Source organism: Vespa velutina, chromosome 8, assembly GCF_912470025.1.
Source record: "Vespa velutina chromosome 8, iVesVel2.1, whole genome shotgun sequence".
Lineage (NCBI taxonomy): Eukaryota > Metazoa > Arthropoda > Insecta > Hymenoptera > Vespidae > Vespa > Vespa velutina.
This window is the reverse complement of record NC_062195.1, coordinates 4,467,079-4,485,867: the sequence shown is the minus strand read 5'-3', so window position 1 is coordinate 4,485,867 and position 18,789 is coordinate 4,467,079. Positions and strand designations below refer to the sequence as shown.

The 18,789-nt window shown below is 35.8% G+C and overlaps 1 protein-coding gene across 5 annotated transcripts in view; it reads right to left on the bottom strand.

Moving 5' to 3' along the window:
- Window positions 1-18,789, bottom strand: part of LOC124951238 (nephrin-like) — a 282,614-nt gene that overhangs the window by 55,655 nt on the left and 208,170 nt on the right. For all 5 annotated transcript variants that reach the window (XM_047499301.1, XM_047499306.1, XM_047499305.1 and 2 more), the window contains one exon: window positions 3,204-3,314. In XM_047499301.1, coding sequence (XP_047355257.1) covers window positions 3,204-3,314 — 111 coding nt within the window. The remainder of the gene's footprint in view (window positions 1-3,203; window positions 3,315-18,789) is intronic.

Here is an 18,789-nt window from a genome sequence, read left to right as displayed (position 1 = left end):
TAAGTAATTGGCAATAAATTTCATCCACGGAACGAGTCGTAAAATTTCCTCACCACCGATCCTATAAATTATAGACAAAGCGGAAACCGAGCACCGAATTAGGCTTAGCTCTAAGTCACGTATAATGAAGCGTTCGAGAGAGATTCGAAAATGAATTCTTTCTTCGTTGAGGGTATGTAATCTACTTTTTTTTTTTTCTTGCTAGCTTTAAATATTCCTACGTTCGATAAGTACACTTCATTTTTTTTTTTCTTTTTTATCTCAGCTCGATTAATATATAATAATAATAATTCGCCAATCTATAGCTTTTTCTTCTTCTCTTTATCATTCATTTAATTAATCGATTGCCTGTTCGAGTGGTTTCATTAAAGGGATTGAAAAGGAAAAAAAAAAAAAAAAAGAAAAAAGAAAAAAAGAAAAGTAGAAGCACGCGTAGCCCCTGTTATTAAAGACATTATCGTCGTCGTACGCTTGAAAGTAAGCAACGAAATTACTAGGTAAACCACGACTTTTCTCTCACACCGCTTTCCAATTCTGCTCTACCACCGCGGCAATTTCGTTAGTATATAAAAATTAGATTGTCCGGTGCATAGGTATCTATATCCAGTGGTAGATGCAAAAGCTTCGATTATTTTTTCAACGATAAACTAAGCGATAATTACCGAAAGCGGGAGAATGCATTCGACAGCTATTTCTGGCCTCTTATATGGCCATTGATTTATTTTTTATCGTAAAAGTTAAAAAAATGAATAAACACGATAAACGATTAATACAAGAAAGTGGATGCAGAAATACGTTCGTTTATTGAAATACTCATCGAAAAATTTGAAAATTCTTGTGGTTTATCCTTTAATACAAATTCTTGGCCTCGATATTCAAAAAGAGATGAATAAAAATCGTATAAAATATTAAGGTTTAATCGGGAAGTACATTTGCACGTAATTTCTGCATCTAAAATACGCGTTTCGCACTGCGGTTCTGAATTGAATTGCAAATTATATGAAAGTCGCGTGAAAAAAGAAAAAACAAAAAAAGAAAAAGAAAGGAAAGGAATGTGATCAACGTGAGAACGAATCGCGTGTCCTGCTATCTTCAATGAAAAAAAAAAAAAAAAATAGCAATAGATTTAGGAGGAAAATTGTGATTCGAGAGAATTACCAATTAATGAATTTTCATTTAATACATAGATAATATTAGAAGATATCAAGGTAGATATATCAATTACATTACGGTAAACGAGAAACTGATCCGTCCACCAAAATAATTACTGGACGGGAAATAATTAATTATCTTTATGAATAGGTATGAAATCATCAATTAACTTTGAGTAGTTGATTCACGTACCGCAACAAATCGAATTGTTCGGAGTAAGCTTTCATCGCACGTTAAACTAGTCGATTATTTATGAATAAAACACTTTCATTTCGCCTCCTCTCTCTCTCTCTCTCTCTCTCTCTCTGTCTGCCTGTCTGTCTGTCTATCTGTCTGTCTGTCTGTCTCTTATCGTTTTGACGTAGATATTTCTCGTAAGTAGAGAACTTGTTCCGGAAAGAAGGGATAAATTGCGTCAGAAGTTATCGTAGATTTCGATAGAAAGCAATAAAGACCGATTTGCGATCTAATGAGAGTGGAAGTTGTTTGAGCGTTATTCGGAACGACATTGTTAAGGATAAGCCGATCTTCTCGATATTCAATTTATACGACGCAACGTATATGATCGATGCGCACGCTGCCGATCCAATTCCCATCGAATCTGCATACGGCAATATTCCTGGGCCTCGATATTCATCGACGAGACGAATGATCTATAAGGGGTTGCCTTTCTACCTTCGGTCCGAATTTCCGTAAACTATATCGTCATTTCCTCGGGAAACATTATTATTAATCCGTTATCCGTTTATACAGATTCGTATGCGTAACGAGAGGTTCCCCGTCGACATTCGAATTCGTTCTCCGATGCAAAAACTCGACGTCTAAACCAATATTTGATTAATTTCTCTTTTGAGAAAATACGCTAGAGGGGAGCATATTATGAAGGAAGTTATCAAAAGTAAGTTGGAGTGTTTATCGGAATTATCGACGTTTCTATAATCGAAGCCGATTAAACCAAAGCGCAATCGTTCGAGTTTATATGCAACGGCAACGAATTTGATGGAAATAAGAGAAAAAAAGAAAAAGAAAAAATGGCCGAAAGAATTAATTTGCGAACGAATGGCTCCGTTCGACTTGAAACACGATTCGTATACACCATCGAAGAAAATTAATCGCTCGGAAAGATCAAAGATACTTGTAGGTGCTTTCAAGTCGAAAACACGGTTACAGATATCACGCGGCAATTACGTCACGCCGCGGGATACTGTAATCGCATTTCACGGAGTTTCGAATTTGCCTCATTTTGATGGCAGCAATCCGTGCCTAAAAGCTTAACGACGTTTCGCTGTCGCGATATCCTTTTCCAAAAATGGCGGAAACTCGTTTAATCAGCGAGAAGCAGAAGAGGAAGGATGAGAAGGAGATGAGGAAGAAGAAAGAAGAAGAAAAAGAGAAGCAAGAGTTGCGTCTCGTCTTCGTAGACAGAGAAGAAGGCTCTCCCGTTGAGTGCCGTCGACGTCCTTCTAAAAGAAGGGGAAGATGGAGGTCGATATTCGAGTGGTGGAAGACTAAAAGACAGAGAGAGAGAGAGAGAGATAGATAGAGAGAGAGAGAGAGAGAGGGAGAGAGAGAGAGAGACAGATAGAAACGCAAAGGAGGAGGAAATAATCTTTTAAGACGGTCGAAGAAGTTGCCGCAGTTATAAACAGAAATTTAGATCCAGTTGCCAAAGTAAACAGTAGTGGCCGGTACTTCGACGTTCCATCTTCTTGCTCTTCTTCTCTACTTTAGCCTCGAAGCTTCCATCGAAGCTCCCCTCGAAGCAAGCGGAAGTCGTTTGATCTTCCAACCCCTTTCGCTACCGAAAGTCATCTACCTTCGCTAATGTCCGACCGAACGTGAAACTTTTCACTTAGCTCTGTTCGCCGATAAAAAAAAAAAATTGTTTGATTTAATAACCGACGACACTATTGACTTCATTCCTTCCTCCTTTCATTCCTAACTTTTATCATATCACTAAAGCACTTTTTACGACGCTTATCATATCATTTCGATTTTTTGATGAAATGGGAAAAGAAAAATAAACACTTTCTATTGTATTCTTTTCTTACCGCCTGTTACGCGACAGGTGAGATAGGGAGTATCACCCTCTTCGTATGGTCCTGCCGTCCCATTCAAAATACGACCCCAACGATCCAAAATGGTCGGTTGCTCTGGTGGAACTGTAAAAATAGATAAAAAAAAGATATATAATTAGAATCGTTGTAGGTTTGTTAGGAAAATTTGTGATAAACGTTCACGTCAGCCAAAAGTATTGAAACTTTACGATAGCTATTTCAATTTTTCGACGAGTACCATCGGCTTTTATTCGTTGTGGAAAAAGAAATTTAAATATCAATATGCATAACTCGAACGCGCACCGCATACATATGCGAGCGCTTGTGGTATCATCGCAATTTCAGATTTTTCTGTTACCGCGGAAAATCAAAGCAAATCGAGATAAGTATTTCGATGTTTTCTTCGAGCCAATTCCAATTTACTGTGCTTCGTGTATCTAGTATCGGTCAGATATAGGTACGATCGCTCGCGGATTAAACGTAGTAATATTTTTTTGCGGAATATCCGCTCTCGCGAAATCGGAACGGAGTCGGATAAGCCGGCCGAGATATTTCTCTTGCTTTTTCGTTATTTTGGAAGTTAGCTGCATACGTCGAACGTATAGGACGCTTTATCAACGAGGTTATGGCGCGGTATATCCACTTTCCTCCTTCGTTTCTCTGACTTTGCCTTTTTCTCTTCTTTTTCCTTTTTCTCCCTATCTTTTTTTTTTTTTTTTCTTTTTTTACATGTTATGCACTTGGAATCGCTTTTGGCATATAGAAGCTTTCGTGCGAACATATGTAACAAGCCACGGGATAATCTCGACGTAAAAATTTCGCGTTTCCATTCGCAAACAGACAGAATCTCGTTCCAAACATACATATTCTCGTTAAAATCTGAAAACGATTTAATATATAGTTGTATATATACACGCGTGAAAAAAAGTTAGGCCCTCGGGTATTTTGAATCGGTATTCAAATCTGAATTTTTTTGCTTTCCAGGAGATTACATTAAACCATTTACAGATATCCAAGCCATTCAGTTTAATTTTTCTATAAATACTTTCTTTATTAAAAATTAATAGGCTTGTCTCTCTTAATGAAGATGAATAATTACATGAAAAAATGATGTAAGAAATGTACTTTACAATGTACTTTATTATTTCAACGAATAAGGAGATTTGAGGACAAATTGAATAAAGATTTATTTCATCATTGATCAAAGTTTTAATAAAAATACAAATAAGTTCTGACAAATAACATTGTCACTTCGTATAATAAAGTTAAAATAAACGACTATTCCGATTTTATTTTTCAACGAAAATAATCTCATGGATATGTTCAAATCTCATTAGCGAATATTTGAATCGTAGGAGAAGTTGTTCGAAAGCAAAAATAGAAGGAAGAAAGAAAAAACGAAAGGGAGGAGGGAAGGAGGGAAGGAGGGAGGGAGAGAAGGAAGGAAGGAAGGAAGGAAGGAAGGAAGGAAGGAAGGAAAATGGTATAGTGCACGTATCACGTTTTATCGTCGATAATCACTGTAACGTCGTCCGGTTCGGCAAGCCGCTGGGAAATAATATCTATCGATCCGTGATATCGTTCATATACCTTCGGGATTTAACCGGGACGAGTTCTCCATTTTTGAAATTTATTTTTGAACGATCGTAAAATCGATGAAAGGACCCAATACTCGAATGCAAAAAAGCAAAAAATTTTTCCTAAGCGGATCCAAAAGCGCAGCTAGAACGGCGATGTTCGTAGATGGCCGTCGATGTCCACGTATTAACCGGCGAAGTTCGATATACCTACGAGCAGGATTTCCGAAAACTCTCGAAATGATCGAAAATCGACGCTGAATGGAGGGTGATGTCGTTACCAGGGTATGATTCGCGGTATTTCCGACGAAAGCACTTAATCAAGCGCTCCACGTTTCGGCAAATTCAATTTCAAGCATCCATCGTAACGGCCCGATATCTCTTCCCCTTCATCTCCTCGTCCACCTGTCTATTTCTCCCTTATTCTCGTTTGCTTTTCCTCCACTATTATGCTCTCTGTTCTATGCATCAGACTTCTTCTCTATTTTATGCCGAGCGTATGTCTTTTTTCAACAACTCGTTGAGCATGAACGCGATGAGATTTTCGTTAAGCTCATCCATCCTTTTCTCCAAAACTTCACTCTCATTCTTACTGTTACACTTGTAAACAATTTACGTCAATTCATGGTCGCTTTTCAGTCTATAATCGGGTAGAGTTTTGAAAAAATAAAACATTTGCCCTCTTGTTAATCTCGAACGTGCTGTTACTTTCTCTCAGTGATATTCTTCCTCATTTATCACTTGATATCTCTCCCGAGTGTATCTTTTCTTTTTTAATATAATTTCTTGAACAATGATTGTGCTTCGCAAAAAAGACGATGTCAATAGATAAAATTAATCGCATAGCATATGTCGGAATTTCAATGAATTATATGTACGATCGAAAATATAAGGTCTGAAAAGCGAGCAATGATGTCACATATCATTTAATTCCACAATACCAGGATAAAGGATATGATGCGGACGTTTTTCTCATTCTTGACGATATATCCGTAATAAAATTGAGTATGTGATCGTTGAAGAAAATGGAAAAAAGCGTGTCGTATTTTTCGAGATATTGAAGCAGCTGATGAGGCTGTAATAAAGCTCGGCTTTTCCTTCTATCTCACCAATGTAATCTCCTTGTAACGTTCATAGAACTTATCGAAAATGTAAATCTCATGCAGCATCATCGCTGCTTTCGTTCGTAATTTAAGAGAATAAAATCGAAGCGCATTTCGAGTAAAGCGAGCGACACTCGCAAGTCATAGTTACTCGACGTTTCGACGGATATCGCTTGGAAAAAGAATAAAAGTGAACTATTCTCTCGAAGTCATTCATGAAATCGCAAAGTGGATTCCGATCTGACTGGAAGTGTCTTGAACGTGACTCTTAGATATCTGTCTCGGATAAAAAAGATTATTCTTTTTTTTTTTTGTATTTTAATAATCCTTTCGAGAAAATACTGATAGAATATTTTTTATATAAAGATATTAAACGCATTCATTTTAAAGGTTTATACATATTATAAAGCCATCATTTATGAGATTATAAATATCAATTACAAGAAAAAGTACAGTTATGACGAAACATATTATACAAAGACTTAAGGATCTTGAATAAAAACATTGAGTTGTACATAATCATTTATATATATATATATATATATAAATTAATTACAGAATAAAATCTATTGTCAATGACTTTTTAAAATATAATATTTATAAAATCAAAATCTATATAGTTTCTCTCTCTTTCTCTCTCTCTCTCTCTCCCTATATATATATATACATTATTGCACATTTATTTTACGTGCTAAATGTTATTTATAGTTAGTAATCCAAAAAAATTAATGAAGTATAACTTAAACGATCGATATACATTTATGTATGTATGTTCTCTCTATAATATGTTATATCATTTTTTTACTATTTAATTAGAGAATTGATATTGTATTTTTAACACAATTTCATCTGTAGGAGTTACGAAGGAGTTTTAAATTGTTAGACTTAAGTTTTATGGAGAAGTCATATTTTTGTTTTTTCTCATTTTTTTTTTCTTTTCTTTCTTTTTTTTTTTTTTTTCTTTTTTTTTTTTTCTTCCATCGGATTACTGAACTAAAGAGAATTATGTAAAAGGTCAATCGATATGCGTACATGTCGTATCAAAGGAGAATGCATCGACGAACACAATCCTTTGTCACGAAAACTCGCAACGTCGTTCGGTCCTCCTATTTCCATCATTTCTTTCTTTTTCTACTTATTCTCTCGTGCACGGCAAGATAACGCTTCTGCTCGCAGAAAGAAAGCATATATACGTCGTTGCTTGCATATCGAAAAAGAGAAAGAATGCATTCACCGTTGCGTTGGTATACGGACTTTCCGTGCGCCGATCGATATCGCTCGATACCTTCGTAAAAATTGATATGGATCGAATGGAAATAGCGTTGGGAGGGGGTGTATGGGGGAGAGGAAAGCACGAAGGGAAGAAAAATCACGGGAAGCCGTATTGGGAATTATTTTGCCGTCTCTTGTCAAAACGTATCCGCATGTAGGCGCGTACCGATTTTTTTTCTTTTTTTTTTTTTTTTTAAATCGCTTTAGGCAAACGTAGAGGGAGGAAAAATGGGGAAGAGAGAAACCATGATCTTTGGAAATACGAGCGAATGCTTTCTTTAGCGAGTATACATAGATATGTATATATGTATGTGTGTGTATATATACATATATCTATACTATATATTTTCCTATGGCAGTGAGGGGACAAGGAAAAAAGAAGGCGAAAAGGAACGATCGATGAAGCTCGAGATGCGCGCACAAAGTCGGCTCCTTTCGAATTTTCTTAAACGAAAAATTGGCTTTGGATAGAGCGACGATAGTTTCGTTGAGTACTCACTAGAGCTCCGTAAGCGTTTTACTTCTTCGAGTATTCTGATCGATGGAAAGAGTTTAAAGTTGGACGACGAGGATGATTGTCGTGAACTTGCTAGTTCGATTTCTCTCTCTCTCTCTCTCTCTCTCTTTCTCTCTTTTTTACTTTTCGATAGATTAAAGAGGTCAGGTATAATACAATGGCGTCTGGATACGAGTGAGTCTGGTGATGTTCGAGGATATCTGCGTCAAGCGTTCTATCATTGAGTATTGCATAGCTCGTCGGAATCGGACGCACGAAGCTTTTGTCGTGCCTTGAATTCTATAGTTGAAAGTATTCAGAAATGTGGTTGAGTTGCGAACGCGATACAGAAGGGAAAGTTCGTTTGCGTTCGAACAGGCTGGAAGAGAATAACGTGGAGAGAGTATTGAGAAAGGACAAAGAGAGGAGTAGAGAAGGGGTCAGCCTGTAGAGGAAGCTTGTAATGGCAATTACTAGTTGTAATCAATGGGCCTCGCTCAGACCGCGCCGATAATTTCAGGGCCGGTTGGAAAATAGCTACTCTCCCTCTCTTCGCATACGAGAGAACATTTGTAGGAACTGTTCGCACTTACACACTTGCCGCTGTCTCTACCTTTCTACCTCTCTCTCTCTCTCTCTCTCTCTCTCTCTCTCTCTCTCTCTCTCTCTCTCTCTCTCTCCGATCAAGTTAAACTTACGACGTATAGTTTTACTCGTCTATTTCTCTAAATATATAGAGAACGAATAAAATAGCTACACTACGGAGAGTAGAATGACCGTAATTTTAATCGAGTTAATTTAAGGCTCTTATATATGTGTTTGGTTTTATGGGTATACGGAAAAATACGGCAACGACTCGATCGGGATTCGTGCTTGGATTCCCTTTATATTTTTAAACACTAAGTTTTAAAACACTAAGTTATCCAAAACTTCGTAAATTCAATTCTCTTCCGTAGTTTCTTATTTGACCCTAACTTAGGTAAATGTTTAAACTGGCAAAGTGACAAATGGAATTTGTGTGTAAGATTGAAATGCGAAATCGTTGATGGACGACAATTGCAATGTAGTTTGAATTTTATCCTTTTAAATTATTTTTAAATGTAATATCTTTACTTAAACCATTTAAAGGGAAGAGTTAAAGAAATTATTTACTGTATCTTGGAAAAACGTTTCCGAATGAATAACGTATCGATTGTCTACCATAAATCACACTTAATTATTCAAGGTTTAAACTTATTGTTGAATTATTAGAATATGCGATCAAGTGTGTTGCTAGAGCAACAGTATAACGTAGTAGTAGCTTTAGATTCCAGTGCCTTGACCATAGTGAAAGCTTTCGTGTCAATTGGTAATTCCTACAGAGAGAAACGCGCCTCACCGTCTGTGGCAGGAGCCGCTATTAAGTCAGACAAGTGGAAGCGCGTTAAATTTCAAGGGAATGGTTCCCCAATAGTAATAGCCAAGCACTGTCAGACGAGCAGAAACATTACCGTAAGTGGTGAGAGTATCTGTAGTCGGACGAACTAGCTTTAAGACTGCTTGAAATAGAAATTGGAGTAAATTCTATATCCCCCTTCGAAACGTGAACCTTTTGAGCTAGCACTATTGATTTTTGCTATTGATTGAAACTTTGCCGGGTCCTCTCTCTCTGCCTCCCAACCACTCTCCCTCCCTACTCTCTCTTTCTCTCTCTCTCTCTCTCTCTCTCTCTCTCTCTCTTTCTCTCTTTTTTACTCATAAAAAATAAATGTCGCTTTTGCCACGAACGAAACATGAATTTTTAGTAGGATTCGAATAGCAGATGAAAAGTCAACCACATTTTGCATTAATGACTAAGCGGAATAGTTAATGGTTAGTTAAGAGATTAATAAGGATCGTATTTAAATTATTCAGCGTGATATCTTTCCGTCGAGCTATGACGTTGATCCGACATCATCTAACATTCTTTGGTAGTGTAACAAATTTTGTTTGTTGCATAATTCAACATTCTCTTTTTATATTCAGAGATTAAGATTGTTGTTTTTGACGTTACTTTAAATAGTTCCTGATTCGATCGATTAATGAAATTTTTCGTAAATCATATGGTAGGTATCCCACGTCGGAACAAATTATAAGTCGCATATTTATTATTTATTCGTTATTGGATGTAGAATCAACTGCAGATTTTATTACATATTTTTTTCATAAAACATATACGTGTATACTCATGCAGAAAGTAGAACGAGATTGGGAGAGAGAGAGAGAGAGAGAGAGAAATAGACAGAAAAAGAGAGAAATATAACGAATAGATCGGTTCACAGCCATATTTACAAACCAGCTGTGGTTATATCAGGATGTCATATCGAAGAGAATAAAAATTGATTTGCCGACAGAGTATTTGTGTGTGAACCACGGGTGCGAATGGACCAAATCTGCGATATGCCATTTATCTGTCTTTCTCTCTTTCTCTCTCTCTCTCTCTCTCTCTCTCTCTCTCTCTCTCTCTCTCTCTTTTATACTCTTCAGAAATTTGGATTCTATAAGACTATGGCACTGGTAAACGCAAAATTACATATTGCAAAAAAATTCCCTTATTATTCTGTCCCCAACCTCGAGAATATTGCCACATTTTCCTGAAGAATTATTTATCTTCAACGATGGTATGCGTAGCAAGCTACTTTCCTCCATACGCGACCTTTCTTTTACGAGGGAGAATCGCTTTTCAAATAAAGCCACGATCCACCACTGTTACTCCTTCCAAGAAATATTTTCACTCGTCGTAAATTTAATCATAAATTTTACGTGTCACGATCGAAAATTTTTCACCAAAATCCGCATTAAAGCTTTTAACGGATGTTAATGGTGCGTTAAAAATGCCATGGGATGAACATTTGACGCTCTATTAAATCTCTCGTATGTACATATATTTGTATGAATGTATATCGTCCGTGAGACCCCTGTCTCTATAACTATCTACGTGTTTTTCCATTATTTCGCGTTTGCTTTTGGATTATGTTGACGATAGTATATTGAACGATTAATTTATTAAAATGATCACGGTTTGTAATCTTTCGAGGATAATAGATGCGGTATTATTCCTTGGTTGTTTATATCGGAAAAATTATATCTCATAATTTTATTCGCTGCCTTTAGGAAAATAAATATATTCGAAAATATTTTCGATTAACGTCAAGAATCTTATCTTATAGAAAATTGGGCCCCGAGCAATGGTGTGATATTTCACGTAGAGAAAATAAACGATTATCGACTATCAATATTATTTGCATTTAGTGAAACGTTTCTTTTGAAGTTTTTCGAGCATAAAGGAAAAAAGAAAAAAAAAAAAAAAAGAAAAAACCGATTATCAGTCGATTTGATATTTTAAATATAAATTAAAATGCGTTTCATTAACGAGACTCGTTCGTTGGAGTCGTTTGCACTTACAATTAAATATAAAGGGGTTAAATAAATTAATTAAACGAAAAGGGAAAGGGAAATGAAGTCCGTTTGTACATACCAGCCGTACAATTGTATCAATTGAGCAAAACAATTAAATAAATTATTAAATTTTAATGGATAAAGCGAGTAGTAAACATTTCTATCAATCATTCATCTGTAATTTACTTTACGTTTAACAAACTTTTCTTTTATAAAAGATTACTCCTTTTTCATATATTTACAAGTAAGTAACATAGACGGACACGTAGAAAAAGTGTGAGATATCGGAACCATCGACGTTTCATCCCTCTATGTCAATAAAAATGTCAAATTTTATTTGGAACATTCGTCGCGGCCATCCTTCATGTTTCTTGTCAATGGGCGGTCGTCGCCTCGTCGTTGGCCGTTCTCGCACCCTTCTTCTCGGTATCGTCGTTGACGTCGACGGAACTAACGCGATCGTCGTATTCCTCGATAAAACCGGAAGACGAGCGACACCTCGTCGTATATGTCGTCTAAACCACGTGTACGTCAAAACGGACGCAGGTGTTTCCACTTTTGTGAAATACGACCTACAAAAGTGACGTGTCGTTCTCATCCCGGACGTTTCGAAAGTGCATCCCTCTCTTTCTTTTTCTCACTTCGGTGAGAAATAAGCGAAGAAAAAGGTTTCCATACGAATCCAGTGCATATTTTTTTTAAAAAGTAAACTCTATGACGAAGTAGTTTTCTCATGAGATCTTAGATTATTTATGAGAAATAGAACAAAAAAAAAAAAAAACTGCATGCAACGTACACTTTTACGATTTTTCATTTATTTATCGTCATGCTGTTGTCTTTGTAATCATCCATAAAATTCTTTTATTTTCTTAATTTCAAACAATTGAACAATTAATTGAAAGAACGCGCTATCTTCTGGGAGAATATCTGTTGAAGAATAAAATAGATATTAACCATTGAATTTTAGAATTTCAGGGAGTATACATTACTTATAAAAATTATATATGCTAAGATTTTAGTAAACATCGTCGAAACTATATTAAAAGGTTCTCTTTAAAATCAAACCGTAAATGTTCTGTATTGTGACATATTATAATACGAGTTATGTAAGGTTGCAACAAAGCAAAGTGCAATATACAACCATACAACCATATAACCATGCAACCATGCAACCATACAACCATAATCATTCAACTATATCAACCATACAATCATAACCATACAACCATAACCATTCTACCATACCAACTATATCCATACAACCAAGACGACAACCATAACGATAACAACTACAACAACCACAAAAACAACCATAAAAACAATCACAACAACTAAAAAACAACCACTACAACTACTACAACACTACAAAAACAACCACTTTAACAACAACAACAACTAAAGAACAACCACTACAACAACTAAAAATCAACCACTACAACCACAACAACTAAAAAACTACGGCAGGGCAATGAGTATGGCACTCGATCGTCAGAGACCGCGGCACCGATTTAAAATACTCGATCGTATGTTTTTATCGCGCTTTGAGTCAAATTTTGAAGATGTTACTACGGAAATGAACAAAATGTAGAAAATAGATTAGATATAAAAAAAGAGAGAGACAGAGAGAGAGAGAGAGAGAGAGAGAGAGAGAGAAATATATTTATATGAGACAGTAAATTAAATAAGAAAAATATAATAATTTATTAAATACATTAAATATATAATATAATGAATATAATAAATAAGAATATTTATGTATCTCTTAATCCTTTCTAACACTTTTTAATTTATTATACAATCGTCACGAATGTTCTCGGAGGTTAATCGTTTATAATTATCGTATATAAGTATCGAGAATAATGATTTTTTTTCATCATCTTTATCTTTCTTTGATCATCTTTATCTTCAAATATTGCAATTTGCATTCCAGCCAAAACTACGTGTAATAAATTTTTTTAGTTACTTTAAATTAAGTCATAAAGTATTCCCTTATTTAGATATTATTTTATTATTAATGATTTATAATTTATTCATCTATACCTTATTTATTCATACTATCAAAATACATTATAATTTTCTCGTTAATCCATTCATTTTCACATATTACATATTTATACGAAAGTATATAGATACATATAAAGGGTTACTACTACAAAATTGAAAATAAAGTCGTGCTTGAGATACTTTCTAAAAGAAATCGAGTGAAATGTGGCAAGATTTGAACGCATTGAATTTTCTAGGAGAAAAGGCAAGGAATCGAGAACGAGAAATCGAGAACGCGGAATCGACGCAAGGAAAGAGACGTACGAATATAATCGAAAAGATCATTGGAGCGAGAAAGAAATGTATCGACTATGAGAGAGATACCTCAGGCTTTCGCAAGATTTTTTGACTGAAACTCGTAAAGAGTAGGCTTCGAAAGAAGGTTCGAGCGTGAGAAGTAGCGAGAGAGAGAGAGAGAGAGAGAGAGAGAGAGAGAGAGAGAGAGAGAGAGAGAGAGAGAGAGAGAGAGAGAGAGAGAGAAAAAAGGGAGAGCAAAAAGAAAAGAATTACGAGAAAAGTCAGGATGCTTCGTTTATTTATTCATTTATTTATTTATTCATACGGTGACCTAGCGCCCTTAAGGCTACTGAGAGCACTCCTACGAGATATACGAATAGCGGAGGTCCAAGAGTCGTAACCGGAACGCGCCCTCTAAAGCGTCTACGAAAATGATCGTAAATAAGAAATATCTTTCTTTTCTTTTTCTGCGTGTTATTTCCGCGTCGTTTTTCGATACAACCAATTTTTTTAACCAATTTTATCGTACGTCTCGAAAACATTGAAGTATATCAAAGCTACGTGTAAAGGATTTGCTTGCGTGCATGTGTGCCTGCTTGCGTGTATGCATGTGTACCGTGCGTGCGTGCATACTGAAAATATTCAAAAAGCTTCGTCAATGAACAAATGAGACGTCTACGAATACTCATATTAGAATATACATTTCAATCCGAGATAATCGTCTATCTTTTTCTTTCTCTCTTTCTTTATTTTTTTCTGACCGGTGTGTATAGTAGTCGATCTCTCAAAAGAAGAACGAGTAGACGAGTTAGGAAAGGGAAAGAAGAAGTAAGCTCTAGACCTCGACCGTTTCGCCATCGCTTCGTTTCAACCCTTTTCCTTCTTCTTTCTCTTTCTTTCTTCGAACGATTTGAATAAGCCTTCCGTAAGCCTGGAGCTCTTGGTCTCGCGTGTACGCCCGCGCGCCAGTTGAAAAGCCGTGCGATGTTTGCCGAATGCCACTTCGTATGCCGGGGACTTTTCCAAGTTTTTCGAGAATGTGCGTATTTCTATGCTTGTATGGAAGTAACCATTTACGAGGGAGATAGAAGAGAAGGGACGGTTAGGACTTTAGGAGGGAAAACATCGTCGCTATTTCTTTTTGCTCTCTCTCTCTCTCTCTCTCTCTCTCTCTCTCTTTTTCTTCTTCGACTAAAAGGTAAAGTATTACCTTCTCCTTTTTTCCTTTCCTTTTCTTTTTAGTTCCTTTGAAATCATCGTAATACGTAATTAAAATCCTTAAAATTGTAAAAAATATTTCGACTTCGTTCTTCGAAACTCAACGTTCAATATATTTATATGATTTTATCAATATTGGAATGTAGAAAGTGTATTACGTAAAATTTTATTTTCTACGCACGGATTGTTCTTATTATTATGAGCCTTTGTAATTTCCTTCATTCCTTCTCATTTTATCTTAAATAATAGATATTGAGTACACATTCGATGCTACAAACCGTATTGTTTCTTTATGCGATCGATTGAAGTACGAATACGTTGATTTCCTTCTTTTCTTTTCCTGCTATTAAAATAATCCAAAAGATAATATTATTATAGTAATAAAACTAATAATATCTTTTGTAATATATGTCATTAGAATTTCGAGCTTGCTAAATATAAATATAATAATCCCTGTTACAAATTATACATACTATATATTTGAATGTTTTTATCAATGATAAAAGTTCAGTTTTTTTTTTTTTTTTTTTTTTTTTTTTTTTTTTTTTTTAATTGGCGTAATAGATGGCTGAAGTAAATAAATATACGATTTCAATAGATTTCGGTATCAGTCCGTTGCAGGGATCATCTTTCATTTTCAATGTTTTTCTTTTTATTTCTCTTTTTTTTTCTTTTTTTTTTTTCTTTTTTTTTCGGAATCGCCGTACAATTTTTCCTCGATTCTCTTCCTGGTTTTCATTTTGTTCCTCTTCTCACTTTCTTTTGCTTTTAGATCCATGCATTTCTAACCTTTGCATTTGATTATTCTCGCCCCTTTATAAATTTTCTCTTTCTTTTTCACCTACCTTTTCTTTCTCCGTATACGGACTTATCCTTGTTAAATTTTTACGGTCAGTAGTCAGGTACGCGAGTCGTAGTACGAGGACAAGCGACGGGTAACGGCGTGGCAGGAGTGAAATTCGCTACGGAATCGTCTTGAATTTATGAAGCTACATCTCGATATACCTTTATACGCTCTCAAAGATACATTTAATCGAATATTTTGACTATAGCGAGAATCCGGTTATTCTTCTTCTATTCAACGATTCTCTTTCTCTCTTTTCATCCTTTTCCATCCATTCTTCTTTTCTTACTTCATCATTCGAAACATCAAATTCATGCTGATCGATTTCAGGAACGAAATCCTCACATTATCCGCTCTGACTTCTATTGACCCCGGAAAGATGTAGGCCGAAAAATTCTATCGAAGAACAATCCTGAAAATCCGTTTCAGTTATCCCATTTTATACTTACCGTTGAATTTGTGAGGACATTTCATTTGTATTTGACGCGGTCATAAGAGTTATATCGACATTTACAAATATGCGCTCAAAAATTAAGATACATTAAGTCCTTTGTCTTTTTTGAAAATAGTATCGTTGTTTTTAATCATGTGTAACAATGATTAGAATGGAGACAGGAAATTTTGGATAAATTAATGTATCAAAAAGTAAAAAATTCTGAACGAATGTTTTTTTTTTTTTTTTTTTTTTTTTTTTTTTTTTTTTTAGTTGGAATGAGAAACAAATGATTCATTTAATCTTTTGTCAGAAGAGAAGCGCGACGAGTTAACTTGATCTCTCCAATTAACAGGTTCAGGAAATTATGAAAGAGAATAAGTTATCCATTGATTGATCGGAATTAACCATATGAAGAATCCATCTGTATATTCTTTTTTTTTTACGAGATATCCCTATCGGCCAATCGATACCAGTAAGTCAATAAGTCAAATGGATATGACGTTTTAATTATAACGAGTTCGAAAATTGCATAGTATACAGAAACATCGATAATATAATAGCTATGATCCTAGTTAATTTTCAATTTCTCTCTCATTACATTTGTATTTTCCGTACATTTCGTTTTGTTTTTTATCAACTACGACTAATCTTTCTTATTTATTTTTTACCTTGTCAACCGCAAGCAATATCAGCAGAATAATATTAATCGATAAAATTAATTTTTAATTAAAGAAATTTCATTAATGATCGTAAATTAGATAAGTGTGGATGAGAGAGGCGTACAGCTGAATTCTTTTCTGGGATTGGAAGTTTTCCTAGCAAGCTTAAAAGTTACGATAAAGCCAATGAGCAGTCGTCGAGGTATTTAAGCCTAAGTGGTCTAATTCTCACCGACCGAATAGCTGTCCTTGGACTCCTTAGTGCCTCGTTTACCGCTCCGTGCGGATACGAATGCCGGGAGTAAAACTGTCTGTGTGGGTCTTTATTGGTTTTACTTACCTGTTAAGAACTTAGAGAAATTTCGAGGCTATTCGACTGCGTCCTCATTATCATTGGTAACTAAATGTCTTTTGCTTACCTTTAACGATATCTACGATAGAATCGAATTGGAAAATTATTCTCTCAAATGAAATTTAATTGTAATTGCCAATAATATCGACAAGGAAGAATAGAATTCATTTCTATTCGTTATAGTTAATGGACAAATAGAGCGACCACCTATGTCTTTGATGACTCGAAAGTAAGAATGAAATATATTTTTGGTTCTGGGTTACGGTCAAACGTGAAGGCTAGTATTCATCCGGATCTTTGGCGGGATAAGGAGCAACGGACATTTTTCTCGAAAAATGTTATCCGACGCTATATGTCTTCGGATAATGTAAAGAGGAGAGAAAGAGAGAAAGAGAACCGAGGGTTCGTAAGAATAATGCGAACGTTTCCAGAAGTCGACGACAGCGGAGCGGCGAAATGGATTTTCGCGAGTTTTCCATGGGATATAGGTTATGGGCCGAGAAAGAGATGAGGCAAAGATTGGGCGAGTGGGAGAAGAGATGGGAGAAGAGAAAATGTGGAGGGATGGGGGTGTAAAGGAGGAGGGTTTAGGAGACCGGCGAAAAAGTAGCCGCGATTCGTATAAAGTGATTTTAAGTGAGAGTCAGCTCGCCATTTTTCCAGGCGAAAGTTCTTTCTACTGAGATATGGCTGCAAATATTAAAATCTGCTGGCCGGTTGTCAGAGTCCCTGGGAGCTTTCACGTAACTCTGCTTTGTCAGTGACTCTCATTCGCAAAATCATCGAGATAGTTATTAGATATATAACGATCAAGTGAGGGTAATTTTGCGAGATAGTAAATCGACCTCCTATGTCTCTTTCGTTCCTTTGAAACCATACGGATATGTCTGTTTCTCTTTTTTTCTTTTCTTTTCTTTTCTTTTTTTTTTTTTTTGTTTTTTAATGAACTATTAATTTTACTTTTGTAAGTTTGATAACAGCTTGCAAGAACCACTGTAAGGTAAAACCAGCAGATAAGTGCTGCGAAGTTAAAAAGTGGTAGTGGTAGTGATGGTGGTGGTGGCGAGAGAACGATAGGAAGAATGGCGAGGTAGTTTTCCCAGTAAGAAACTTGTTAGGTCAGACGTATTAGCGAAATCGAAGATATATCGCTGCTTACGTAGGTGTGGATTTGAACTAGTGCGAAGCAGCCGATCGTAATGTCCGCCACTTAAGGAGCTACCGCGAGAACTCGTGTCTAATCTAAACTCTTGGAAGAAAGGAAATGCGCTCTTGTGTTCTTCGTAATAACGATTCTAGTCGGTTAATTGCGACGTTAAATTATTACTTTTTCGCACTTTCTCAATAAAAAGATTATCGTACGTAAAAATATTTTATTAAAGTTATTTTAAATAACATGTAAAGATTTTAACGAATGAAAATTAACGAAGAAAGTAGAGACATTAACAATATTAGAAAGAAATATCGCTGAACAATAGATAAGTTATCGTCACGTATGATAAAATCCATCTTTAGGATTAAATGGGAGGAGGGGGAGGGGGGAGGGGGAGGGGGAGGCGGTACATGATACAAGTATTTTATATAAAAAGAAGAAAAGAAAAGGAGAAAAAAATATAGAGGAATAGGAGGATGAAAACGAGGAGAAGAAGAGCCGGTTGAGAGACCGCTAGATGTCTCGTCGACGGTATTTCTAGTGAAATATTCGCCTGCAATAGAACGACGAGGAAAATTTGGTATACTTATTGAGTTATGTACTCGCTCCGCGTTCGTACGATGTATCGAGCCAATTTAGGTGTCTGCAGTCAAATCGACGAGTAAGAAGACGTCGTTGGTAGGTGTGCGCCGATGGTGATGCCAGTGGTGACGATGTCGATGATGGTGGTTGTGGGATGTGGCCCCGAGGAGATGGTTACATGTAGAAGATAG